This window comes from Netta rufina (assembly GCF_964035555.1).
Source record: "Netta rufina genome assembly, chromosome: 12".
In the NCBI taxonomy this organism is placed as follows: Eukaryota; Metazoa; Chordata; class Aves; order Anseriformes; family Anatidae; genus Netta; species Netta rufina.
In genome coordinates, this window is record NC_140135.1 from 1,840,873 (window position 1) to 1,868,760 (window position 27,888).

The 27,888-nt window shown below is 37.2% G+C and overlaps 1 protein-coding gene across 2 annotated transcripts; it reads left to right on the forward strand.

Annotated features, from left to right (window-relative positions):
- Positions 1-452: 452 nt before the first annotated feature.
- Positions 453-27,888, forward strand: XIAP (X-linked inhibitor of apoptosis). Of its 2 annotated transcripts, XM_084294384.1 has the most exons (7): positions 453-544; positions 14,804-15,710; positions 17,154-17,253; positions 19,037-19,115; positions 19,756-19,789; positions 20,998-21,198; positions 22,654-27,888. In XM_084294384.1, exons 2-7 carry the CDS (start codon positions 14,837-14,839, stop codon positions 22,845-22,847), a joined length of 1,482 nt encoding a protein of 493 aa, XP_084150510.1. In that variant the 5' UTR covers positions 453-544; positions 14,804-14,836; the 3' UTR covers positions 22,848-27,888. The 2 variants fall into 2 exon arrangements, with proteins under 2 accessions (XP_084150510.1, XP_084150511.1); XM_084294385.1 differs by lacking the exon at positions 20,998-21,198.

Genomic DNA, 27,888 nt, shown 5'->3' on the forward strand with positions numbered 1-27,888 from the left:
TTAATAGCAAAGATTAAGATGCAGTTGTAACACAGTGCACTCTGCAGTGAGAAGTATGGTCACCTCTCATCTTCAGTGGATACCAAAACGACCAGCATCTGGCAGATGTTTTCACAGCACCCTTACGCAGCCGGCTGAGAAAGACCTACGGATTTCGGGGTGAATAACCCGTACTTTGAGCCGAGGTCTGTGCAGAACCATGTCAGCACCTCACCGCAAAGTCCTGCTGCCCGTCCTGAGGGCTGGCGACCCCCGCCCGCTCCGCTTCCATGTGTTTCAGGGCTGTAGCTCGGGCAGGGGGCGCAGAGAGCCGGGGGAACCGGTAAGGAATGGGGTTGACGCGCTGCTACCACTGGGTGCCGCCATCCGCCGGCGGGCGCCGTCCCGCCTCGTCCCACCCCGGCCCGCCGGGGGGCGCCGCTACCCTCCGGCCCCGAGCCACTGAGGGGAGCCCGGGGCGTGCTGGGAGCCGCCATTTTGTCGGCGTGCGCTGGGAGCCGGGCGCTTCCCGCAGCCGGCGCGGGTGAGGAGGGGCCGCGGCTCGGTGAGTCGGCGGCGGTGCCTCCGCGGCGCCGGGGCGGGGGCGCTTGGTCCCCGGGGGCCGGGGGGCTTGAGGGGTTAGCGGGAGTGGCTGCCAGGTCGGGCCGGGCCGGGCCGGGGAGGCGTTGCCAGGGGAACGGGCGCACCCCCATCGCCTTGAGCACGGAGCCGGGCCGGGAGCTCCCGTCCCTGGTGCCGCCGGCCTCCGCGCGAGGCTCCCTGCGGAGGTTCCATGGTGGAGGTGCAGCGGGGGCCTGGGGGATATCGCCCTTGCAGTGGTGTTTGGTGGAAATTCAGTGTTAGCAGCGCCCGAGGTGACCGTACCCGAGGCTGTTCCCTTCCTGCTGGAACCTCTGGGTTTGTTGGAGTGCTCAGCTGCCGGGACCTTGTGGGCACACGGGGCCTGCTGGCCCTGGGTTGCATTTTCGCAGAAAGAAGGGAGGCCGTGAGTTAACAGAGCAGGGGCAGGGCAGCCTGTCACACCGCGGCCTGATACAGCACCTTTTGGGAGAGCTAACATGAACGATAAGGTGCAACGTCCGCAAGTGATTTCCCTCTGCATAGAACAGAATACTGTGTTTTCTTCACATAACTAACTAACATAAACATTTCTTATGCTAGCATACGCTTTTCCAATCTTTATGGGTTCTTTTGAACTTTGTTTCTCCTTCCCTACTTCTTTTTTTTTTTTTTTTTTTAGTTTAATACCCATTTCAAGAATGTTTTTTCTGCTGCATTCAAATAAAAATGCAGTTTTATTAAAGGTTTCTACAGTAAGAGTATTTGTTCTCTCAGGTCACTCTTTCAGTTGTAATTCAATCCAGTTCAAGCAGTTCTCTTTTGCCTAATGGTTGTTTATTTATGCTGATATATTTCTTTTTTAATATTTGGTGTACTTCTATTTCTGTACTATTGTCTATCTGAGGCTTCTGTCTTCCTGATAGGAACTGTATCATTGGGTGTAAGACCTAATTTTGGTCTTGATAATTTCTGTGCTTTTTAACTATCTTGTTAGGCTGCATTTGCTAAAGGCTGCATTTGCTCTTGAAGCTGCTTTTAGATATCTTTGCATATCCACGTTGATGAGGTTTTCATTATTGCAATCTTACATGATTTTAGTACTTCATATAGTTACATGAAGGTGTTATTTCTTAAGTGAACAGCCAGAAACTATAAGATCTTACACTAAGCCAGTTTGGAATGAAAAGCAGACAACTAAAGGAAAAAAAAAATCACTTAAACAAAATGTCAAATTCTTTTTATCTAAAACCTTAACAAAGTCATGTAGGATATACATTAACTTAATGATTCTGTATTATGAATTCACTGAATAACAGAGAAGACAAACTCAGTCTTCAAAAGGTGGGTTTTCATGTGGTGGATTTGTTAATTAAGTTCTTATTTGGATATTTTTCATTTTCTTAAGCCGTTTTGCTACCTTGCAGTTTTCTGTGGGACCCTTTTAAGAACATCTGACTTCTGTCCCTAGAAAACCGGGCAGCTACTTGTTGGTCGAGAAGGGCGAGGAAGTGAGTTAATGATAATCCTGTACCTCTTCTGACCTTGCCCTTTGTAACCAGCAGCAAAAGTGAAAGAATTCTGATGTGGGCGTGGGGTTTTCTTAGTTTCTTTTTGACTGCTCCAGCTGATATGAGGCAGACTTGCGTTTGTTATCAGAGCAGTTAGAAAATGTGTGTTCATATCTAAGTTTCTGAATTACAAAGATGGATTTTGTTGCAGGCCTCTGCGTACCCATGATAGCAATTCTGTGCCTGATGCAGTCCTGCCCGGGTGGGCAAGGCAGCTGCAGGGAGCTGAAGAGTTTCAGAAAATCCAGTTTATAGTCTGATGCAGAACTCTGAGGGAGAAGAGAGGGCTGGATCATTAGATCTCTTTCTGCTTGCTTACAGGCTTTCTTCTTTTTGCTGTCCTCTAATTTTTATTTCCAGGATTTTGTTTTATCTTCTTTGCATCTTTTGGAGTTTCTCTAGTCTTACAACCCTTGCTACTTTCAGCAAAACAACTGCATTTCACACTTTCCCTTACCTTTGATTCTCTCAATTTTAAAATGTATTTTAACTTGGATTTCTTGCCCCAAACATGTAATTGTGAAATGATTTATTTGAATCATAGCCTTCTTAAACTATGCTGAAGGTTATATAGAAAGGAAAATTTTCAACCTTTGTATTTCTAGAAGCAAGAATGTAAATATTGGAATTTGTTGTAAAGATTGGTACATAGTAGAGGTGCAACTAGTATCTGCTTTGATTAATGTATTGCTAAACTTGATTGATGATTGGGTACTAATTTCATAGGGGGATGCTATTGTATGTATTGTACCATTTCCGTTTTATTTTTTTTTGTATCAGGAGTTAACAGTCTCCTGCAGCTTTTTATTTTGTCTAACAAGTGGTCTGTCCTGGGGAGTTGTAAGCCAGAATACTCCAAATGTGACTGTTGAAAGTCAGGCTCCAGAAGCAGATTTTTCTCCCCCTCTGGTTCAAATATGTAGTTGTGCAGGAAGGCTGAAGGTATGTGAAGACTGAAGGAGACATCACAAAGCCTGAACTGGGTTGTTCTTCAGGACTAGGAATCCTTAGGACTAGTTGCTGATGATTTTGAACAGCCCAAACAATGCTACAGAATTATTGCCTTTTCTATCCTTGATTGGTTATTGAGTTGATACCAGCAATCAGAAGTTTGCCCCCTCTGTGTGCTGCTGTGCTTCTGAGCAGGAGAGGAAGGGACAGAAGTTCAGTTCATGGGATGAGTTTCTGCACAGCTAATTTTGGGAACACTTCCTTTTATAGAAATGGGAATTGTAATACTGTATGAGTACAACTGAAGATTGTTACAAGAGAACTTGTGTGCCTCCTGTGTTAATTTTGGACTTGATGACTATCCAAAAATCTTCTTTACTAGAGAGCAGGTTCTATTTTAAAACCTGCTTGATGGGATCTTTTCCCGAAGTTGAGAAGCCATCCTCAGCAAGCAGTGTTACTTCTGTTACATAAAGTGTAAAATGAAGTGGCACGTATCTTGTAGTCCACAGTCCTTCCCTGTCTGTGTTATGAACAGTTTCTTGTTAAATACAATGGTAAGCTGAGTGTTTTCAACAGGTGCGATTTTCATATTTCACTTTTGGTATGGTATTAGAATGAATCCCCAAGTCATCCCACCTTCCTAACAAACCTCCCATGAAAGTACAGAGGATAATTTGAGAGAGATTCCAACTTACACGATGAGGGCTGTGTGAGTGTATGCACATATGTGTGTACGGCCCCGCATGCAGTAATGGTGAAGTGTTTCCACTGGTGATGCCAGGAAGAATCGCGATGCTGTTGGTTTGTGAGCCTAAGCCCGAGCTGCCTGCCCTCCTGTGCTGTAGGAGGTCCCAGGCTCACTGCACTTCCCTCCTGCTACACTTTCTTTCCTTATGATCTGGAAGACTCAGTGGGTTTGCTGTGGCATTAATCACGTTATTTCAGCTAAAGTCACATCTTAATACGCCTCCTTGATGAAAGCTGCTCTCTTTTTTCAGTCTTTTCCTTCAATTATGAGTTTAAATGATTTGTAGCAAAGCAGTAAAATCTTGTGATGCTGCAACCTGGAGCACAGATCATGCTCAAGAAGGGAGCTGCATCCATCCCAGGGCACTGCAGTTTCTGCTTGGAAGTTTATGCTCTTCCATATTTATTTAATGTATTCCTGTTGACTGGATAATTTGGTTTCTTAACCAAAAGAGCAGTAGCTCAGCTTTCAGAGGTTACATTTCTATACTAACACACTTCATAATCCCAGACTTATTTTTTTTTCTCTGTGTTTAACTCAGCTGCTTCTAAGTTGACAAAAGCAGCTTGTCATTTCCACTCTTAGGGCTGGAACTGCATGGGGACAAAACTGCACAGCTTGCTTATTTGCTTCCTAAAGTTGCTCTGTTGTGGCTCAGGTATGTATATCCTTTTCCTTGAGGACTCTTAGGGTAGGTTTGAAAAGGACTGCACCTTTTCTGACACAACTTGGAGGCTGCTAATGGTCATTGTATTGATTTAGGGAAGATTGATTAAAAAAAAAAAAAAAAAAAAAAAAAAAAAAAAAAAAACAAGCCAGCCCCCTAATTGTTGGGGTTGGTTTCATAGATTAAAGTAATTTCAGTTTGTATCAAATACAACTGCCAAGCTCTTCTCTATTAAAGGGGAAGATTCTGGAAGTTTAGTTGCAATTTCCTGGTGCAGAACTTGTAGCTAAATCAAATTTCTGTGAATAATACAGCAGTTAACGAGCTAAATGTTCTGAAATTAAAACAAAAATTATATAAAATGTAGATTTTATATCCCATCAATTTTACTTCTAAAGTGTATGTACAATATAAAAAGAATATTTTGGAAAAAAAAAGTTTTTGTTTTCCCTATGTAACAGTTTTGTCCTATTACAAAAACTGGAATTGTTGACACATTGATTTGTGGAAGAAGCCCTTTACAAGAGGGGGAATGGTAAAATATTTAGGAAAATGAAGTTGTCATTACGGTTTGTCGAAACAAGATAGAAAGACTAACAGACTAGTTTTCCAGTAGGGAGAAAATCCAAAAATGCTGAATTTATTATTTCCCTATGGTTTGCCTGGAAAGAACACTTAACAGAATCTCATTAAGCTGAAATGGTACAATTCTAAGTGACCTTGTAATTAAAAATTGATAGCTGTATCATGTATAGACTTGGATAGGATTTACAAGAGCATTTCTTGAACAATATTTCATAATGTTCATGCTTATGCCACATATAAAACTTTCATCCAACTGGAACTGCCAGAGAAATTTGAGACTGCCAGGATTTGCTTCTTCCTTTTTAATATTCTTTTGTTTTGCTGGAGGATTATTTGGGTTTTTTTGCTCTTGGTGTTAGCGCTTTTCTACTTTTGCCCATAGTCTCTCTGTCTCACACTCAGTATGCTTGAGGTTTGGGTTTTGGTAGGAGTTTTTTTTTGGTGATTTTTTTTCCCCTTCTCCTAACCTACCTTATTTTTAGGTACTGTCATCTGTAGGCAATGCATTTCAGGGGCAGCAAATGTCGGATCCAAATTTCTGCTTTGGATAGGTTTCCCAAACTAAAGATGCCAGCACCTCTCTTGCACTTTACTGTGTAATATGCACTGGTAAGGTTTCCAGACCTTCATTCCTTCCTCTTCCTTGGTACAATCATTAACAGCTCTAGGCGGTTATGTCTTATGTTTGACTACTTCTGATGCCTCTGTAAGACCTCATACTTAGGCCGCAACATGCCAGTATTTTCTATAGCGGCTGATATTTACTCTTTTCTTATACATAGAGCTAAAATTCTTCGCAAGTCATTATTTTGCAAGTTGGCAAATGTGATTTTTTTCCTGTGCCTTTGGCAAATGCAAATTTGTCTCACTCATCTACTGAAAGCACTGCCGTGAATCCATTCTTCTTGTTTATTGTACTGCTCTGTACACATGTGACTTCTTCATGTAGAAAAATATTGGTGAAAATCCTTCTCAAAACAGTGTGCTTCTATTGGCCTGGTTATATTTGTTTCTAAGATCGATGGAGAGTGTAAAAATCCTCGTGACTGGAGTCCAGACTTAGAAAGATCTAATCGCCTCCTGTAACCTTGAGCGGCTGACTGACTTCTTACGGTGGTAAACCTTAACGGGAAGCTAAGTAGGACTGGTTCGAGAACCAAACACAGTAAGCTGAGCTGATGCATTTATGCAGGATTTGGTGCCAGATCAAAGAGCATAGTGTAGATATGCCCTCTTTATTTAAAAACAAATAAACCCACAACCTTCTCCAGGCGGTATTTTATTTAATGGCTAGATAGTAATTATTTAATAAGTAATTATTTAATACTTAGATATAAATGTGCTGAGGTTTGTAAAGGCTTTTAAAATTTCCTTTGTTATTAGGCCTTGTAGGTGTAAGTTAGTAGCATGTGTCTTCCTTGATCTAATTGCAGCTGAGCAGACACACAGTGAAATTCCATGAAGTGACACATGAACAGTCTGTGTGTCAGCTGGTACGATGTGTCCTGTCTGGTATTTACTTGGTGCAGCACTCTCACATTTCAGACTTCAGTCAACAATAAACACTAACATCGCTCTCACAGTGAGCGTGTCAAGTAGTAGGAGCTGGGTGTTGAATGTACCCTTTGGTCAGGAGCACCAGGCTGTGCAAGTGTATTTCTGACCTGAAGGTTACAGCCGTGCTTGCCATGTGGAAGGAGAGGACTTAAAAATAACTCCTTGTAATGTCAATCTGTTGCAGGATTAAGGATGGAAATCATGGCTGGTAAAATACAGTGAAAGAGAAAAGCATGTTCTGTGCTTCCCTGAAGCATTGCAGTCCTGGGTGATGTGGTGGTGTCATATTCTTGCATAAAATCATACCTGTTTATGTTCTTAAACTTGAATTGAAAATATTTGACTTGCAAAGCCAAAGTGTGCAGTTTTGTATTTTAAATAAGGTAATATCTTTGTTTTAAACTTTTGTCTGTGCTTTTTCATCTGAAGCTTAATCAATGGACTGTATTAAATGGTACTTTAACTTGAAAGTGGAAGGTGTCATATGACGAATACCTGCAGATATTAAACTTGGCTCAGCTACTTGAAAGCTTTCAGGGTAAAATAGGCTTTGTTTACTTGCACATGCAAGATACTTAATGCTTCAATAGTAGTTTATATATATGTGTGTGTGTGTGTGTATATATATTACATACATACATACATACATACATATATATATATATATAAAATCTCCTGGGCTATATAAGTGAAAACTAAGTTTAAAATTTCTGGACCTTCTACTTATAATTAATATGCAATTAATTAAATATGTGTCAAGAGGCTTAAATAACTTCCTCTCTGAACTTCAATCTACAGCTGGTATATGTTGTAAAGCTTTATGTATGCATGCTAGTTGTCTGCTTGTTATTAATTTACGTTTCTCAGCCAGAAACTGTTTGAAAATTTCTTTTTTTCTTTTGCAGTTAATAGTTTCGAGTTGTATGTAGCAAGTTTTTGTTTATAATCGTTGTTCCATGTAATACATAAGGCAGCTGTTACAAGACCTGTGTAGAAATATTATTTTTAAGCAACAGTCTAGTTGTAACTTTATGCTTTGAGCAGTTGATTTTAACAGGTGTTTGAAACAGAAATAATTAATGTTGTATTTCGAGTAGTACTGCTGTATTTAAAGCAGTACGTCCACAGAATAATACATTAATGTAGTTTTCTTTTAGATAAAACTGTCCTGAGAGATGTCAAATGCTGATGTTTAGAGGGGATGTCAAATGGAAAGGGCTCCATGACATGGATGGAGCATTGTTCAGGCTAGCCGATACCTGCAGAGGGCTTGTCCTGCTTTTGGCCTTGCTGAATTGAGATGTCCTTTGGGAGGCTTCGAGCACAGTGGCTGCCTCTTTTTGCTCTGGGAGCTCAAAGTGGTGCAATGCAGCTGATAGGATTTGAAGCAATTGTTTCATATAAGACAACTGGACCTTCTCTGAGTGCTAACTGTTCTTTCAGCATGTGCTTTCAACATTGTTTGGGTCATGGGGATCAAGAGAGGTTGCTTATCTCTAGAGAACCCAAATGTGGTGGACAAATATTGTGATTCTCCCCATGTTGAGGACATGACTTTACTTTTTATGTTAAAAAAGGTAAATAAATATTGAAGTACTCACAGCACTCTAGAAAACAGTGTTTGAAAGAACAGAGTCATTAATTTCAACATTCTAAATAATAAATTCATTATATATACGTTTATTGGTTTTGCCCTAATGTTTATTTCCAGTCATTTTACCTTGATTGTTATAACCTTCAGCATAGTACATAGAGGAGTTTTTCTACTGCTTCAGATGGTGTTGTTACCATCCTGAAAAGCCTTGTCCTGTGATTTCCATCGCGGTAGAGGGTGGCGCAGAATTTGAGGTAGTTCTGTTTGTTTGGTTTTGCTTAGCATTTACAGTTAATTAAATGTACTCACAGCTGAAGTGATAAAGCTGGAAAAGAACATCTCAGTTAAGTAAATATAATCCCATTGTAACATCTACTTTTTCAGTTTAGTCTTTGATCTTCTTGCTCCCCTCTTTGCATGTGTTTCCTTCTCAATTCCTTAAATATAATTCAAACACACAGCTTTCCAGGAAGCACCAAGAGGATCAACAGAGTAAGTGAAATAAAACAAATAAAAGCCAATTTATATAATAGTTCAAAGCTCATGCTGTTATTTCTGCAAGGAGAGTCTGTCACATATGAGATGTACCACCTACATGATGTTTTGAGTTCTATAACCCATATTTTTTTAAAGGTGATGTTATTTCAGGAGAAGAGGAGAAAATGTGCTTATAAACGTCCTGAAAAAGAAATCTTCCTTAAAATAAGTTCTCTAAAAAATAAATGTTTGCCAATTACTTGAAATCAAAATTTTCAGAACTTCCATCTTATTAAATATATATGTAAATGATGTGTCTTTAATTTTCTGATGGGGTTGAGGGCAGGGGGTTGAGGTTCATTGAAAGTCCAGAGATGGACTGCAGGACCCAGGCTTGCCTATGAAGCATAAGCATGAATCAGAGGGTACTGGAGAAGTCGGGCCTCACTCAAGATACAGTATTTGCTCTGATTGCTTTGGTGAAGTACCACATGTAGCTAATAAAAAATAACAATTTAGTGTGAGCAGTGCATGCATGTCGTAATGAAGTTCAAACCTAATGCACTTTGATGTATTTTTTATTTTTATCCATGCATATGAATACACTAGACTTCTATTTTTATATACTATGTATAATATACTATACTAGACATTATATACTATATATAATATACTAGACTAGACACATGATATACTAGACTTCTATTTTTTAAGAATGAAAAATTTTCAGATGAGTTGTGGTAAAACATCAGTTCTTCAAATTCTACCAGTACAACCTCTGAAGTGCTGCTTAGAACATGTTGGTAGCTTATGAGAAATGGAGGCACAGGAAATTGTGTCTCTTAACTATTTTTTAACTTCCCATGTCCTACTCATCATTGTAGTGTGAGGTCACCCATCTGACATAAGGAACAAAGAAGAAGGAACCAAGGGGGATCTTCGTGTCTCCAGTAAATTCTTGGGATGTCAGACTTGAGCCTCTGTCTGTCCCCTCCCCTTTTGCTAAAGTGAGGGTGGGCGAATGACAGAGAATGAGCACATTGTGATTTGCCTCAGTTTGTATCAACAGATCCAAAAGAGATGGAGAAGCTCTGTTCTGGTTTTAAAGTATGTATGCAATTTGTTATGTAAAAATTTTTATAGGGTAAGAGTCGTGTTTTGTGTTTGTTTTTTTTTTTTATTGTTTCTGAGCTGGTTTTTATGTAAGTTAAGTAAAAAGAAAGGCTACTATTCATACATGGAAAGCACATGTGTTTGTCTTTTCAAGATCGATTTTGAGAAGGAATCTGAAGGGCATGAGTAGGCTTTGTTTGCCACATTATGGGAAGTCTTGTAGGCATGAAGATAAGAAAAAGAGTGTGCAGCTCAGGCTGTTTGGGTACTACAAATCGTTGTATGAACACAGTGTAGTAATAAAGATGAGAGTCCCTTAAGGTCATTTGAGATCTTTACAGAAACAGTCCTAGAAGATTTCAAAATAAGATTTTTAAAAGGAAATAAACACGAACCTTTAAACTTGTTATTATAAAAGTAGGTTTCTTTATTAGTAGTGTGTATCATGACCATTCTCATATTACTACATGTAATTACTGATTTTTGCCCTTTGGAAGTCCAAACAAACATATAGGTCAGATTTCTAGGTCAGTCAATGCAATTTATTCAATACCTACTTCTGAATTTGCTAAGCTAAAGCAGAGAAGCACAGTGTGATTCAGTGTAACGTCAGGTGTTACTACACTGGTTGCAAACTGCCTTTAAGAAATAATTTGAGTTGGTGCTTGGAACCAGTCACGTCTCCGTGGCTGCACAAAGCAAGCATGCCAGCTCACCAACGTCACGTTTTCTCACCCTACTTAGTGGTTAATGAGCTTTGTCATTTCGGCAAGCAAGGCGGTGATCCTGCAATGCATGGTGATTTTCCCCACCCCTGTCTGAAATTTGAAAAAGGTTTTGCCTCTTCTTGCTAAATCTGGTATTATACAAGCAGATATAATTGAAACATCTGCACTGACTGTACAACAGCTATAGGTGGTGTTACTGCAGGTGTTGGGGAATGAGAACTGAGAACAAAGCTCTTGAGCAGATAAAGGCCTCCTGGTTTTTAGATGTTTTCAGCATTGTTCTAGTACAAGTTTCTCTTTTTTTTAGACTGTCTGAAACAAATGCTTTTCTTTGAGCAAATGAAGCTCTCAAGAAGGGTGTTGCATTGAGCTAAAGTCTTTGATGGCATTTCTTTGATGAACATGTTCTTGCCTAACACAAGAAGCAGAGAGCTGTGGAGGTACTGCGGGCAAGGGGGCAGTCCAGACCTGCTGTGGGCTGGTCCCAGCTTATTCCAGGCAGCCCTGGAACTGATGGAAATAATGGGGAGCCCCAGTGCTTTACGTCAGGCTGCAGAACAATGTTCAGACCAAGAAACGTGGCACCCTTTCCTGAACTTGGCTACCTGGGGGTAGGCTGCTCCCTGCTAGCAGGGGCACAGGTACCCATAGGCGGCTGTCACCTGCAGGCAAGCCACACTGGAGCAGGAACCCCTAATTTTGCAATGCCAACTCGTCCTATTGCTTTGTATTAATGAAATCCTACCGATAACAAGTTAGGTGGATGCTTACTTGGAGTAGTTTGTCTCGAATGGACGGAGTGGAGTGCACCAGGTGTGAAAGAGGATCTGCTTCAGGGACAGGACCACTTCTAGTGTGAATTGCCAGGGCTGGATGCTAGCTTGGCTTCTGCTTCTGTGCTCACCTGTGATCTCTCAGTGCTGTTTCAAATCACTGGTGGCTTTGTGGCCATTTGAGGAAGAGAAGTGTCCTTTGACCACTGAATATGACTTGGCGTGTCCCATGTTTATTTTTGTGGAACAGCTAAAAGAGGAATTGACCTCAGAATTTGTGGTTGGTTTATTGCAAAGATTATTGGTAGGGATATTTTTGGAATGTTTAAAATAAATGCGGTACTATTTTATCCATAAGATGTGTCATTTTCTGTTGTAGAGTAATGAGAGTTTTTTTCCTCATGGAGTTCAGTGGATGCTGCTAGCAAAGCAGTGTGTGTGTTTGGCACTGCAAATATTCGTACATCCTCTGAGAGAAGAACTAAAGCTGTGACTTGTTTCCTGGCCGTGCTCTAAGGCCAGCACGCGCTTACAGGAATAAAAATAAGCATAGATAAAAGATAGATAAAAAGATAAAAGATAGATAAAAGGCATCTCTTGGCTTTGATGGCATGGCTGGTAGTAAATAAAGTTAAACATATCCTTAAGCCTTTTTAGGATTAGCATCTAGCTTGGTAAAATTATATTTTTCCAAAGTATTTTGCAGACTTCATATTGTGTAAGTTGAGGGACTACAATTCACCAAGTTTGCATCTGACTTGGACTGAAAAGGGTTGTTCTGTCTCACTGTGCTCTGTATCTGGCAGCATTTGTCGAAATGAGGATAAAACCGCTTACATGACCTTGAAGATTTACCACTTCCTTGAGCTTAAGGGTCTTACAGAGGAAAAACAGCTAAATTAATGTAGCACCTGAATTTTTCATTACAGTTGGTAGGTTTCAGGGTCCTCTCCAAAGTAAGTGGGATCGTCCCCTGTGGAAGATGAAGCTGTTTGCCAGTGCGTACCAGGGAAGTTTTAACGTGGAATGCTTACATGGAATGCCTCCCTGTGCTCGTGTAATACTTACCTGTATTCTAACTTCTTTGTCTCTCTCGGGAATGTATTTGTGTCCTCTGGAGTGTGGCTGGGCTGGGTGGTTTCTTTCTCAAGTCCTTGTCATCTGTTCTTAAGGTCTACCCAGTTCTGTCAACTAGGCCTTTGGTGTGGCAGGTCGTGTACTCTCTCTGTAACTTCGGAGTAGTATTTTCTCTCATCCCCCTACTACTTTGTTGATCCCCTATGCAATCATTTTGGCATGAGTGAGGTTGAACAAGCCTCTTCCCTTTACCCCACCTTTTCTTTTGTGCTTCTCCCTGAGCAGGATTGACCGGTCAAGCACATGCTGAAGCGTCTCTGTCTATCAAATTTTGACAGGATGTAAATGCTTTAGATGTTTTGTTCTGTTACGTGGCTTTTGCAGTGAAGCTCTTTATTATTTGAAATGATAGACTTAAGTAATAGTTCTCAAACATAATGTGATTTTCTATATATTGGCTTTGTCTTGCTGCTGATGGTATCTTTTCCCTTTCCTAGTTACCAGTTTTCATGATGCTGAACTTTAAGGACTTCATTGCCTTGCCAAAATGGCTATCAGCTTGTCCAACATACATAAGCTCAAATATTCCTGGCAGAATAGGAGAGGGCACCACAGATGACCTAGCTGCTAGATACATCTTGTATCTTTCTACCTACAAGATAATGTCATGAATTAGCTATGTTATTGCTATGAATGGTGTAGTTAATTAAGAACCATGGAACATGTATGTTTTTTTGTGTATCAGCTGTTTACATTAGTGCAAGCTCTTAACCTTGAGGCTCAAACAGAAGAGGCTTTTTGTCCACAAGCCTAAAGATCCCAAATCCTGAATACAATTTTAACAGAAGGTTTTATGTAATTTTTGCCTCATGATTTACACTGAGTTCTTTATATGAGCAGTACTGCTTCTAATCACCATATATACGGTTTTGAAGAGCAATATATCAGAAATAAGTGAAATTTCCTTCCATTCAATGAAACTTCTTTTCAGAATAATAAATGCAGTGTAGTTCTATTTTCCAACCACTGCTGACAAACTGATTGAGACTGACCAGGAAAATAAAAAAATACCTGTGCTTCATAGCAGCACTATGAGTGTTAAATTCTTGCATGATGGCCTGCCTTGTAAAGCTGTGGATGGGAAATAGGATATATTACAGGACTCGTGTAGAGAATGGCACTTGGTTAAATAAATACGTTTTGTTCTTCCATTTTTTCTTGCTAATTGCTGAATTACTGCCTTGTGCTATGAAGTTTGAGCGCTCTTGTAGTAATTCAATTTACCACTTAGCAAAGGAGTAAGCTTGAGTTATCTGTCAACTGTAGCCTGTGTTTTACATGAGGTTTTCTAAATAATCATATCACTGCACTTGTTAGGACAAGAGATTAATATTGACTGTACTCCTTCATCCCAAGACGGATTAAGTAGGTTGTGATTGCTTGGGCTTTGTATGTGGAGTTGCGTTCTCTAATCCAGAAGGGGCTCGTTTGAGCACTTTTAGCAGCCACCTGGTACAGTGGGGCCTGGGGTGCTCACACAAGAAAAGCATAGGCAGAGGTAGGAGTGGGACCAGTGGTAGGGAGAGAGGCTGGTTCCCTTGAGGAGGGCAGGGAAGGCAAAAGTTGGGGTGGTGGCAGAGATACAGGAACCTCTTGTGCTTCTGCTGGCCAGGCACAAAAAGAAGCAGTGTGCTGGGCACCAGCACTAATCCTGTGTAGGGCAAGAAACTGAGCTGAAAGGACAGCAAAGCATGTTAATAAGTGGCCAGTGAAACATCTGAATTAATTTACTCAGATATTTTACTAAAAGGAAAACTGAGAAGTATGTCTTGAAAACATAAACGGAAGTCCAGTGGTTATTTTTTTTTTCTTTCCGATGATGGATTTACCAGTTGATGCCAATCTGTAATGGACAGGTGGTTGTGACATTAGTACCGGGGAAACAAAGATAGTTGTGCTGCGAAACTGGACTGTAAAATCTTGCACGTCTGGCTTTGATTTACTACATCACATTCAGTAACTTCATATTTTGGGTTTGGAAGTTTTTGGCAGAGTTTTTGCCCAGAGCTTTTGTTAAATATTTAAATTAATTTCATTCTTGAAATTTTTTTTTTTTTTTTTTTAAAGAACATTGTTTTAAATTTATAAATGCATAAACTCGAATACATTCCAGACAAATTTTTATTGGTCAGGTTTTATGATTCATTCCTGTAAAACTTTATGATCTTCCTGGCTTTAGTTTTATTTTTGGTTTAGCAGGCAAGGGTGAAGTGGGGGGAACAGGAAGAGGCATTCTTTGTATATTTAAAGGATAGCTAGTTTAATTTAGCCTCTTTCCAGGCTTGCAAATGTGTACCATGGATTCTTCTGTCTGAAATTAACATCTGTGTGCTTCATTTAGGAAATCTGAAAGAGGAACCCTGCACATGAAGAAATGACGTGTAATGGCCCAGGTAACTCTGAGCCTCACGCCACTCCAGGCACTGACTATGACCAGGACTGGGCCCAAGAACACCACCGACTAGGAAGCTTTGCTGAATTTCCACTTGATTGTCTGGTTTCAGCATCAGCTCTGGCACAAGCTGGCTTTGTTTATACAGGCGAAGGCTGTAAAGTGAAGTGCTTCAGTTGCCACGTGACTATCGAAGGATGGCAGCCTGGGGATTCTGCAGTTGAGAGACACAAAAACCTTTCCCCAAACTGCAAATTTATTACAGAGTCTACTTTTTTGGAGAATGATCTGCGTCCTCTTGCCCAGAACTACCAGCATAGAGCTGAAAATGGCAGCAGCAATTCGGTGCTCTTGCCTGCTCTGGATGACTCGCCTGAACTGGAGGCAGACTACCTGTTGAGAACTAGGCAGGTTGTGGATATGTCGGATATTTTGTATCCTAAAAACCCTGCTATGTGCAGTGAAGAGGCAAGGTTGAAGTCTTTTCACAACTGGCCCTCCTATGGCCTGTTGGCACCAAAGGAATTGGCTAGTGCTGGACTCTATTACACAGGTGTTGGTGATCAAGTGGCATGTTTTTGTTGTGGTGGAAAACTGAAAAACTGGGAACCTAGTGACAGAGCATGGTCAGAACACAAGAGGCATTATCCCAGATGCTATTTTGTTCTGGGCCGGGATGTTGGAAATGTTCCAAGTGAATCTATTCCTGCTGAGCTGGGAAGAAATGGTCTAAACGATGAACAGCATCCGAGGAATCCATCCATGGCAGAATATGAAAGACGGATACAAACCTTTTTAAATTGGATATACCCTGTTAACAAAGAACAACTTGCTGAAGCTGGGTTCTATAGCATAGGTAAGACAGACCTTAAAATGGCTAATATCTCTTACAAATGCATTTTAATTGGAAAAGTACTTTATTATGAAAAAAATGATTTGCCAGAATTTTAGTTGCGTTGAAATTCATTTTACTCTGCTCTGTAAATTAATTTTTGTAGTTCTTATATAAAATGGTATATGTAAAATCAATTATTTATTTATTTTTTAGCAAAATACAAACTTATCACTGTTTTTCTAGCAGTAAGATACCAAAATAAATTTTCCTTGTTGTCTAAAACTTTGTTAATCTATCTTTCACAATGACAATTATTAAAGTTAATTTTTTTTAATATGAAGTGCTGTCTTTCAGGTAGTGACCTCAGGTTTAACGAGCAAGCTTGTGGTTCATACACAAGCCTATGAACAAGGCAATCCAGCTTATCTGCAATTTTAATTAGTTAATGTGTTCCCATTATCATAGCATCTGGACACCCAAAACAAGCCAATGCCATTATGACCTACAGTAAAAGCTTTTTGAAGACAATGACTACTGGCAGAGTTTTTACTCTTATAAATGTAGTGTGTAACTTGGATGAGGCTCTGATATCTTTGGGCATTGGTTTCCCAAGCTGGAGAAGGCAAATAATTCCTTATTAGATTGAATTGCATGGTGCAGATAAAGCTCTTTGAAATTCTTCACTGAGAGATGCTGTGCTATTATTAGGTCACAAAGAAATCCAGGGTAACTTCTTCCTCTGATCATAATTGGCTTCTATCTTGGTAGCTCCCAGAAGAGCTCTTTAATCTGATACCATTTGTTTTGCTTGTGGCCATAAATGAAACTGTTGATATATTCTTATATGGGTGATATATGGGCAATATTTGTACCCATTAGAATTGTTTTTATTAATTTCATCTTGAATTCCTAAAAATAACTAGCTTAGCATAGCCAAGAGAAATCTGTACTGTGGAGGTACCCTAAAAGGGGAGTTTGGCAGACCAGAGAGCTTTTAAAGTGACTTCTGTGTTTCATGGGGGTTAAGAAGGGTTTAATGCTGCAGAAAACAGTATCCCTACTTCGTTTCATTTCAATCACCACACTACCTAAGCAGTTTCTGTTGCGGTCTTTAATTGTAGCATTTAGTCTTTATGTAGCATGTAGTCTTTATTTTTAGCATTTTCTTTTTATTTGTATAATTACATGCTAAAATGGAATTCAGAAACATTTTATATGACTCATGTTTTGTATTTTTTAAGCTCAAGTTTTTTCCTGAATGTTTGTTTCAGATCATACTTACTATGTCCTCCTTCAAATTTGATTTTTTTTTCCAGTTGCAATTACTAATCAGTATTACAAATACTTTTTTTTGTTGTTTGTTTGTTTCTGGTTTTATCTCCTTAATAACATAGAATTTTATGTGAGAACTCACATACTTTTTTGTAGGCCTAGTACTAACTTTATCCTCATGTATTTCCTAAGGTAATGGTGATCATGTTGTGTGTTTCCACTGTGGTGGAGGACTGCAAGAATGGAAGGAAAATGAAGACCCATGGGATCAACATGCCAAATGGTTTCCCGGGTAAGTTATGTTTTGCTGTTTTCTTGTGGCATGTCTAAATCTTATTTATAGTATATTATGTCTTTATGACAGAGCATACAAATAAAAATTTCAGAAATTTGGTATGGCTTGATGTATTTATGAACATAATTTCATTTTCTAGTTGCTCTCCTCCTCTTCCTTCGTTTTTGTCATGTAGGCACCAACGTATTGTTATCTTCCACGTTTTATACTTTGTGGTTCTCATTTCTGTTATTCCATCTATTTTACCTTCTATAATCTTGCTGTTATGTGCATAATGATCCAGATATACTTTAATGTTATACTGTAAGCCTCAGAAGAGGATATTAATACGTCATCTTTGAGAGGTAGAAGGGACTTATTCTAAAGTGGGTGGGGAAAGAACTAAATCTCAAGAGGTTGAGGGCACAGCTAAGTCATCAGAAGTGATCAGACTGAAAGTCTGCCATGAAATTTTACTTTCTGAAACTCTGTCAGTATTATATGCATGTTAGCTTGATTGTAGGGATTATTAAAGGGAAGAGAAGACTTGTGTCTGGAGTTCTGACATCTCAGCTAGCATAATTGTGAAGTTTTGTGAATACATATCTGATTATTTCCTCATTATCCAAGCAATATATTCTAATTGTTATTTTAAGAGCTTGATACCTGCCAAAGTTTTTAATTTAAGTCAGGGTACAAAATGGCTAATTTAGTCATGGTGCAAACAAACCTGAAGAAATTAGTTATGGTATTGAATTCAAAATAGATTTCTGCATAATTCTGCATAATTGTCAAGGATTGAAGATTCTAAACCTGTAAGTGGTGTTTAGAAGGTTGCCTATTTTCTAAAATCCCTTTTACAGAAAGAAGGAATGACTCATTGTTTCTTACAGGTGGGTAAATGCTGTCTAAGTACAAAGTGTAAGCTACTTGTATAAAAAGGTGAAAGATACCTATCTTTTGTGTGTTAGCTGCCAAACTCATCTTCTGCAGTGAAAGATCCTCTGGAAAGTTTAAGTTAATGCAGTAGCTGATCTTTTTTTTCCATTAGTGATACAGGCATCTTTTAAATATTAGTCTCTCCAAATTGAAAGCATACAATTCCTAGTTTTGGGCTTGCTGTAGTAAATGATTAAAAGATACATTTTCTTGCTGCTATGTTTCACTCCTCATATGGGTTTGGCTTTGTTGTAATTTTCTTTGTTGTGAAATTGTTTCCTTAAATTATACCTAATTTAATTACCTCCTCTCAGATCATTAAAAGTTATATATGGAGTTTTTGTTTACACATCCACTTCAGTGGCAGTGTTTGAGTCTCACAACATGCTATGTATGTCCTTGAACTGCTGAAGGTAGAGAACTACTTGGGAGAAGTTACAGCGTTTTCTATATCTTCTCATAAGTAAAAGCTGTGCCCAGTGGCTAGGACTGGTTGGAAAACAAGGCACCTGCCTTACCAGGGGCTGTTTTTCTGTGCTTACTAAAGACTAAAAGAAACATCATTTTAATATAATGTTAGTTACACATTGGAGTCCTAACTTTTATAAACTTGTGGTGTCAGATGGCCTGGCCAACAACTCTTTAGCTTTCTGTTTCACCAAAAACATGGAAGTATTGCTGAAATGGTTAAGATGTTTCTAGAAATGCGAAGGTATTACTGATGTTGATTAAACATCTAGAGATTCAAGAAGCAAGCATTCTGTGTGATGTAGGAATTCTGTTGAACCTTTCCAATGCTACATAATCAACTGTTGTTTGCTGCTTGTGTAGTTATGTTAAAACTAAATATTTTTGTTTATAGGTGCAGGTTCGTGAGAGAGGAAAAGGGACTAGAATTTATAAATAATGTTCACTTAGGAGGTGGATGTAGGGATTCAACAGTAAGTGCCTTGCTTATTAATCAAATACCATTTTGTTAAAATAAAAAACAATAACAACATAATTTTCTTACGGTTGCTCTTCTCATCTGTGTAATTTATAGTCTTCCTGCTGCTTCATTCATTAGCAAAACGTGAAAAACATTGAGGTATATTTTGGGTTCTGTTATTTGGGATTTATATCTCACAGTTCTTCCTAATTACATTATGGATCAGAGGTAGGGTACCTTTTGTGTGTTGTATATTTGATACTAAACAAACACTACTTTTTGTAGCCTGGGAATCAATGGCTTATGAATAATTTCATGATTGAAGTGTAGTAGATACCTTATTTTCTTGTTGGTAGGGCATTGATAAATTCTATAGTCACTAAAAAGTAAATCTGATGTTATTTTAGAATTCTTTGATAGACTAAGAACTATATAAATCTTACCATTGCTAAGAAGTGTTAAAATGAAAATTTAAAACAATATGCAAAGCATAACGATATGAGGATCCCTTTGTCATTATTGAGAACAGATTAAAGTTTTACGCAATAAAATAACCAAGAGCAAATAGCTATTTCATGTCTTGTAACTATGTAGGTTTCCCTCTGCCAATTTCAGAAGTATAATTTTGTCATCTTTATATTACTTTTTTTTAGATAGAAGCTGCTGAAGTGACAGTACTTCCTAAAGGTATCTATTTATTAAAACAACCATTTTATAATAAGGTATAAAAATAACAAAAACTATTTTGGACTATCCATATTTTCATGGATAATAAAGGAAATGGTTAATTTCAAAGTTGACAATTTTTCGATAACAAATGACAGGCAAGATGTTGGGTGATATTCTTCCACTGCTCCATTGCTTCTAAACAACTGCACGGTGAGGTTTATTTTCCCTGGAGGAACTTGAATCATGATAGGAAAATATTGTAAAGAAGAGGTAGTAAACCATGAAAGTACCGATAGGGTGCAGTCTTATTTTTCTATCTAGGAAGTATGCATCAAGTATTTAATTAGTAGTGTTATGGGATGAATTAGAGAATGCTGAAATGAAACAATCGTTGCTTTTCAATGAAGCAGGGAGAGTTTGACTGTTGAATGGCAAGGAATAGAAAGCTAAGAAAGCTTAAATAGCTTGTTACATTTTCAATTATTAGATATTCCTGCAATGTTTCTCACAAATATAAAGGAATAAAACCACAAGATAGTTAAAGGAATAGTAGGAAGACAGCATCATGACAGGGAATGATAGCTGTTGCTATTAAGAGTGCTTACACAAAACCTATTTTAGAAATCTCTCATACTGCTCTTTTATGAGAGGAAATTAAGAATTTTGCTCTTTGAATAATCATGTGAAGTAAAGTAGAAATTAGTCTTTTACATTTAAAAGAAGGGTTGGAAATAAGTCACACTGCTAACAAACCTATTCATACAATAATATTGAAAAAGAGGAAGGGGGAGGTCTAATATATGATTCTTTTTCTTCCCCGAACTGAATTACAGTTAATGTAATATTAACAAATACTTAGGTGTTTATTGTGCCTTGGGATTTCTGATGAATTTCAGCTAACATTCAGTTATGGAATTTGTGATATTAATTATATAAGACATTTGATTTTAGAAATTACATTGACACTGTTGAAGTAGTAGATCTGAATAGTAAACATAGGAGTAATTTTGTTATAAATAGGTGAAGAGAGTCTAGGAAAGGTAGGGTTGAAGAACTCAACTCTGAAATTTTCAGTGTTATTACAATGCAATTCCTAGAACTAGCAAAATTTTATAGTTTTTTTTGTTTGTTTTTCTAAGTATTTGCAAAGGTGTCTTAGAGAACTATTGTGAATACTGTCAGATACTCAGTCTCACTCTTGTGTTTTTTTTTTTTTCTTGTTTTAGATGATCACTTACAGAATCATTTGGTACAAAATGCCATACACATGGGTTTCAGTTTGTCTGAGATTAAGAGCATTATGCAAAAGAAATTGCAGATGTCTGGAGCAAGCTATACATCTGTTGAGGATCTGGTAGCAGACTTAATAAGTGCTCAGAAAGAAAATCTAAAGGAAGAAATACCAAATGCAAACCCACTTGACCAAGGTGAACTTATTAAATTGTAAAACCAATGTGTGTATTCTCATATCAGGTCTTTAGCCTATGAAATAGATCCTATTATTATCTATCTATCTATCCTCAGACCCAGTCTTACTTAGACTAGTTAGAGTATTATGACTTAAAATTCAAGACAGTATTTTTGGACATTAAAAAAGATGAACAAGGGGGTGATAAAAAATATTTGAGGTTAGTAGCATCTAGAAATATCATCTACAAAATAAATTGAGTTGTATTAATACCACAAAACTGTATAGTATTGAAATAGTCTAGCATCCTGCTGGGAAAATTGATACGTTAACTAAAAAGACAAAAATACTGTGACCAAAATAAAAAGGCAAGGATAACTCTAGATGTGGGGACTCTAGTGGCAAACTGAAATAGACACATCAATGTTCTGTCAAATATTCAGTATACACAAAATTAAAATAAATACTCCACTGTTAAGACTTTTCAGATACAAAGTTAGCATTAGTACTAACAGCACCGGATAGAAGCATTTTTCTTCTTGGCAAGTAAGGAAAAGTGTACTTCTAGGTGGTGTTTCTTTACAATTATTTGTGTCCCAGCTATGCTGAGACATGCAGATCATGGTCAGAAAGCCGTTGTGGTACACTCCACAAATAGACCAGAAATGAGATTTCTGACTCAAGAGACTTGTAGTATAAAGACAAGCATATGGGTGAATTCATAGGGAGGGAAAAGACCATCTGGTTGGCATGATAGGCAGGGATGTTATTAACCCACTCTTTTTAATAAGATTTTTCATAGATGTTATTCAGATAAAGAACTTGTGATGAAGATAAACTTTTTTTTTTTTTTTGTGACTGATTGTGGGGAATTTTTCTGAAGTGGTAGGGGAAGTCCTTTGAATTGTGCATTTTCAAATGGGGCATTCTGTAAAATCCAGAGTTAATGTACAATGCAAAATGGATTCTTTCTAGATTACAATTATTTAAGCTTTTAAGTATGGGCATTTCTCTAGACAGAGATGGGGAAGGAAATTTTATCCTCATTCTTCTAATTGAGGAAACTTGCTAAGAAAACAAAATCCAAATTACTTAACCAGTATCAGTGAACCTTTCTTTCACCTTCTTTATAGATTTTGGGAAAGCCATTCATGGGAAATCTTTGCAAAGAAAGGTTCCTGATTGGAATATGCACTGTTTAGATTCAGTGTATATTTCCAATTCAAAATATAGCAAATACGTGTATAGCTACTTTCCCTGCATTGGCCCTGGAGGTGGTGTGTGTGTGTGTGTGTGTAGAAAGGATTCTGTGTTACAGTTTGGCTTCCTGTCGTGTAAATTTATTTTTGCTTTTTAAAGGTGTGACCTTTAAATCATATGAAGAGAACCTTGTCCTTCTGTGAAGAGTGGAAAAATTAGATATAGATGCTATTAAAGTATGTTAACTTCTTTTCTATGTGTTTATTTTCCTTAGATCTCAGTATGGAAGAGAAGTTAAGGCGCTTGCAGGAAGAAAAGCTTTGTAAAATCTGTATGGCTAAAGACATATCAGTAGTCCTCATTCCCTGTGGCCACCTAGTTGCTTGTAAGGAATGTGCTGAAGCAGTTAATGTATGTCCTTTATGTTGTACAAATATTCTAAAAAGACAGAAAATTTTTATGTATTAGCGTACAGCACTGTAGATGCAACTGTTTCCTGCTTTATTTCTTTAAATATGTATAACGTGATAACAGATGGTTGGGTTTTCAGCAGTCTAGCACACCTATTTATGGAGCATCTCACTTTAGCAATAATGTAAGCAATAAAGTTTTTATCAATGCTCGGAAATAGGAGTTGACTGTCAGAAGCTGCTAATTTTTGTTTATAACACTCATGTTCAACTGCCTTTACATTGCACTACTTACATTTTTTGTTTTTACTTCAAAGTTGCAACCTCAGATGACTTCCTGTATTCTCAGATCCTCTATTTGAGTGTTCTCACTTCTATTAATGTAACAAATACATGAGTTAAATATATATATTCTTTCATGAAATGGAATAGGAAAACTGAGTGTTCTGATGGAGCAGTAGTGATGCTGCATTTTCCCCCACTAACAAATCAGTCAAGTCATACAGAGTAAAAAATAGATATTTTTTTTTATATATATTTGTAGTCTGTTTCTGCTAATTGTCATTTGCTCAGCTCTCATTTATCAAAAATAGAGCTGGTTAACTTCTTGCAGAATCAAGGATTAAAAACAGTCTAATCAGAGGAAACAAATTGCTTTAAAACAGTTTTCATGTTGTTACTTTGAATATTCAAATGTCTGAATTTATTTTCTGGGGATTACAGTACTTTCTGATTCGTTAGATGCTACCATTTGTCTTATCCCCTACTAATCTAATGTTACTGGTTTTAAAAAAAATATATCAGCTAAAATATCATGTCTGCTATTTTTATTCTTGTCACTTGCTCATCTAAAGAGTTAGATTGCCATAACATCAGTAAGAACAGGTTTGCTATACTGAATTCTGTCATTTTTTTCTAGCTACAATTGCCTCTGAAGGATGTCTATCTTCTTGTCATTCATGTTTACACTTCTAAGCTTCTGTAAGCAGTCTCCAAATAATCATTAACAGGCTAAACAAACATATGCAACACATAGAAATAGCTCTGAATATTTCTGATTTTCTTCTATTTTCTTTCTTGATTGACAAGTTAGCAACACCCTCACAATTAATGGACCCTTTTGAAACTACTTTGAACTTCAAAAATATCGTAATTGCCTCTGTGTAGCTATGACTAACAAAAGACAAATTTTAACTGATGTTAATCATGATGTTAATCAGAACATTCATTCTGAAGTTCATTTTATATGCTACTTGCAAACATAAAAAAGTGCAATTAATCCCAGGATGTAATCATATGGCAGTATTTAGATTTTTCTGCTGACAAACTATGTGTATTTAAATTTTTAAAAAAATTTCTTAATTGATTTTTTTCTGTAAACTCCAATATTGAAAGGTAAATAAATCTTCTGTAAGTTCAGTTCATAGACCTAGTTTGGCAAAGCCTAAGGAACACAAAGCTTTATTTATGTGATCATTCCTTTGCTTCATTTTGGTAGGACTCTCTAACTGAAGTTTATGCCAATACAGTTGTATGAAGAATCAGGCACTTGATAAAAATTGGTGTATACTAATTTTTGAAATTCAGATATTATATGTATCATCTCAGGTTTTAGCTTCTTGAAAACATAACTTGTGATTGAAAATGTTGTCTTCTTTCTGTAAATATGGTTGTGACATAATTCAGAGACTGTAAACCAGCTGCTCAAATATTTCACCTTACATGTGGTACTGCTACTCTGTAAGTTTGTCTGTTCTGATAAACAGTTCCTGTTTTAGCTGTATATAAGTGGCCTCAGTAAACTGCTTGTAGCCTTCTGTTTTTCTCAAAAAATTCCTCTGTATATCAAGTTCATACCTTAAAAGAGAACTCTTCAGAAATGAAGGAGATCTTACATACCTCAAGCCCTTCATTACTACAGGAGCGGTCTTACTGTAAAATTGCCCCATGTACACAAAGAAGTTCAATGTTCTTTTTTCTCATATTTCTAACATTTACCGTTATCCTAACTCACTTTACTGCTGATATTTTAAGTACAGCTGGCTTACAGTCACTCCAGTTATGTGACTTCCTTATTTTGTGGATGTACTAATATGTTCTGTGTACATAGAAATTTTATCTTGGAGTTGTACACACTGAGTAATATATTCAATTAATGATACTTTATACAAAATATAGTTTTTTAAATATGATACGAGTTTTAAATCCAAGACACAGAAACATAATGTCTCTATTTTTTGTTAGATATTTGCTATGATTATATGAGATTTCATAGAACTGACATGTTCTGGTACAATTTTGTGAATATTTTAAATAAAGTGCAATCCAGTTGTTCCTGGAGTAGCATGTTTGATTCTTACATGCAAAAGATGTCATAATAGAAGGTTGCTTTCTGCTGCATTTTTGGTTTGTAACTCAACTGTTCCCAAATAATATGTATTAGTAAGGATGATATTTTGAGAGGAAGTAATCCATGTTTAGTATGAGTTAAAGACTGTTGATTTTAAAATGAATTCAATTAGCTAATTTTTGTAATAAATTAGAATTCAATTCTTAGGAATATATGACTAGAACTTCATAAAGAACTCAGCACTTGGAGTCATATTTCTCTTCCGGGAAAAAATAGGTATGTCATTCTGGTAAGAAAGGTTTTATTTTTGCTTTGTGTCTATTTTGAAAAGCTTAGCATTTGAGAACTCATACATACAGGGCTTTCTGAGACAAATAAAGGTTGGGTGTTCTGGCAGGCTTGTTTATAGCTCCCACATTCACTTCCACGGAAGTTTTTTGTTAACTTTCACAGGAAACTAAAGAGAGGTAAGTGCATGTGAGCTGGTGTATTTTGCCTGAAATAGCTTGTTTAGTTAATGTTGCAAACTATGTTAAGTTTGTTACCTAACCTTGACCTAAGTCATGTGAGAGAGACTATCTGGATGAGCTGGATCTAGCTTATAGGCTGCAAAATTTGGCATGAAGACTAGCCAAAACCATACCTGGGAAAGAGATTGACCCAGCGTTATTTAGAATCCTCATAAATTTTAATCATGGCAAGGAGGTGAATTGGGATGTTAGTATGCAAACTGTTCAAGAAAAAAAATAGAAATAAGGCACAATATCTTCAAAAGTGAAATGGATATTGCTTAATCTGTTTGCTTTCCTAGTAAATAATACAAAATGCTTCGTGTTAAAATGTAATACTAATCTGTATTACTGTATTACATTATTATTATATTATGATATACTCTATTTTATTTTTCTTTTAAAAATAAATGTTATAAAAGATACAGTACTCTAATAATACTTCCAATTTTAATCATTTGGGAACATTAAAGGGTTAAGATCCTGTTAGCAAGATGACAAAACTTCTCTGTAGGCTTATTTTTTTTGTTGTTTTTGTTTTTTGTTTTTTTTTTTTTATAAAAAATTATAATCAAAATTCTATTCAGACTAAATGTGAGAAAATAATTAACATACTCATCAAATTTTGATGGCTTGAATTGGGAAGATTTTTTTTTCAAATTACTTTTGTTTTTGGTATCTTAAAGAAACAGAAGAAATTACATGGACACTGGTAAGGAGTATTTAAAGTGAGAGAAATGAAAGGTGCAAATAAATGCAGTAGAAGCACAGGTCCTTTGAAAAGGAGGTTAGCAGCAGGACAAAGATGCCTGGAATTTGGCTTTTACAAAAGATTTTTTGGAATGAAGAGCTATGGAGTAAAATAAAGTATCTGTTATTTAGTAGCTGTTTTTCTGCTGATTACTATTTAATATCTTTCTTAATTCCATTTAACAGACAGTGGTAGAACTATTTGCTGCTTTAGGTATGTGGGAGATTTACAAGGGTTTTTAATAATGTATTCAGGATTTTTTTGTTTAGAAAATGTGGAAATTACACGCCTAGTTTAGCATGCAAAGTAAGGAAAAAACAGATTAAATTGTTATGTGTTTAGCTTTTTCTCAGTGCTTTGAAATAAGGGTTTTGAAACATGATACTGATTTATTCTACAGGCTGCTGTAACTCATATCTCTACATATACTTAGCTGTCCATACTTTATTTTCTTGTTTTGTTTTTGGCTTGTTCTAAAGCCCATAGCTCAATAAAAAGATTTTCACTGATAATGGAATTTTTTGGATCATCTTTCCTTTTCAAGTAAAGTAGTTTTTTCCTTTTCAAGTAGAGTATTTTAAAAAAAAATCTTTCAGTGTTGCGTGGTTAATTTTGACCACAATGAATGCCCAAATAATTTTTTTGGTTAGTGGTATGTGCTGCCTGAAGATGCAGGACAAATAATTTGAAGTCTTCAAAGTTCTCATTTTTGTTAATCTAAGACATCTATTTTTAAAGTTAGCTTTTATAGTAAAATTAACATAAAGATAATGGGCCATTAGAAATAAAAATATAACTGGGTGAGAGGTTAATGCAAGCACTTGATTACCGTATTCATAGTAAACTTCAAGCTTAAGTGTTGTATACTAGGATTAAACTTCAGAAGGTGTAGTAAATTTTGCTGCCGTGATATTTAGTGGCAGAAGAGAATCTGTCCTGCCTTTCAAAGCATGCAAGTTCTAGCGTACTATGTGTAAGGCTTACCCAAAAATGTCATAGACTGACAAAAGATTTGGAGATATTTCTGGCTTTTGCAATATTCTGTGGAGATAAGTATGTGAAGGAGTTCTTGAGCGGTGTTCTTTTTTACCTTCCATTTTGTGTGAGATTTACTCTTACCAGCAAGAGGGCTGGTAGTCAAAGAGGGGGAAGAAGCACTTCCATTCATTGCAAGCCTGATGCAGGATGGCTGTGTTGGTCTTACCTCCTGAACCTGCTTTGTGAAGGGTGATGACTGTCTTCTCCAGTGAGATCAACTTCATTCCTCCTGCAGTTGAGCTATGAGTGAATACTCGCACTGTCCCCATACTGTTTTTGTTTTGTGTGAGTAAATTTTGCTGAGTAGCTTGAAAATTTGATCAAGAATATTTTTCCTTTGCTTTGACCCTGCCTTGCCTTTGCACTGATTCAGGTTGTTGAAAGTATGTTGCCAGCTTTGTGAATCACTGTGTTACACTTCAAGAGACCTGCTGATGCTGCTGTACAGAAA

What these genes read in the sequence shown, in the direction of transcription:
- XIAP (XM_084294384.1), top strand. Translation starts at nt 14,837, where the DNA reads ATGACGTGTAATGGCCCAGGTAACTCTGAGCCTCACGCCACTCCAGGC. An exon ending in AGCTGGGTTCTATAGCATAG is followed by an intron (nt 15,711 to 17,153) that starts GTAAGACAGACC and finishes GTATTTCCTAAG; the next exon opens with GTAATGGTGATCATGTTGTG. An exon ending in CATGCCAAATGGTTTCCCGG is followed by an intron (nt 17,254 to 19,036) that starts GTAAGTTATGTT and finishes TTTTGTTTATAG; the next exon opens with GTGCAGGTTCGTGAGAGAGG.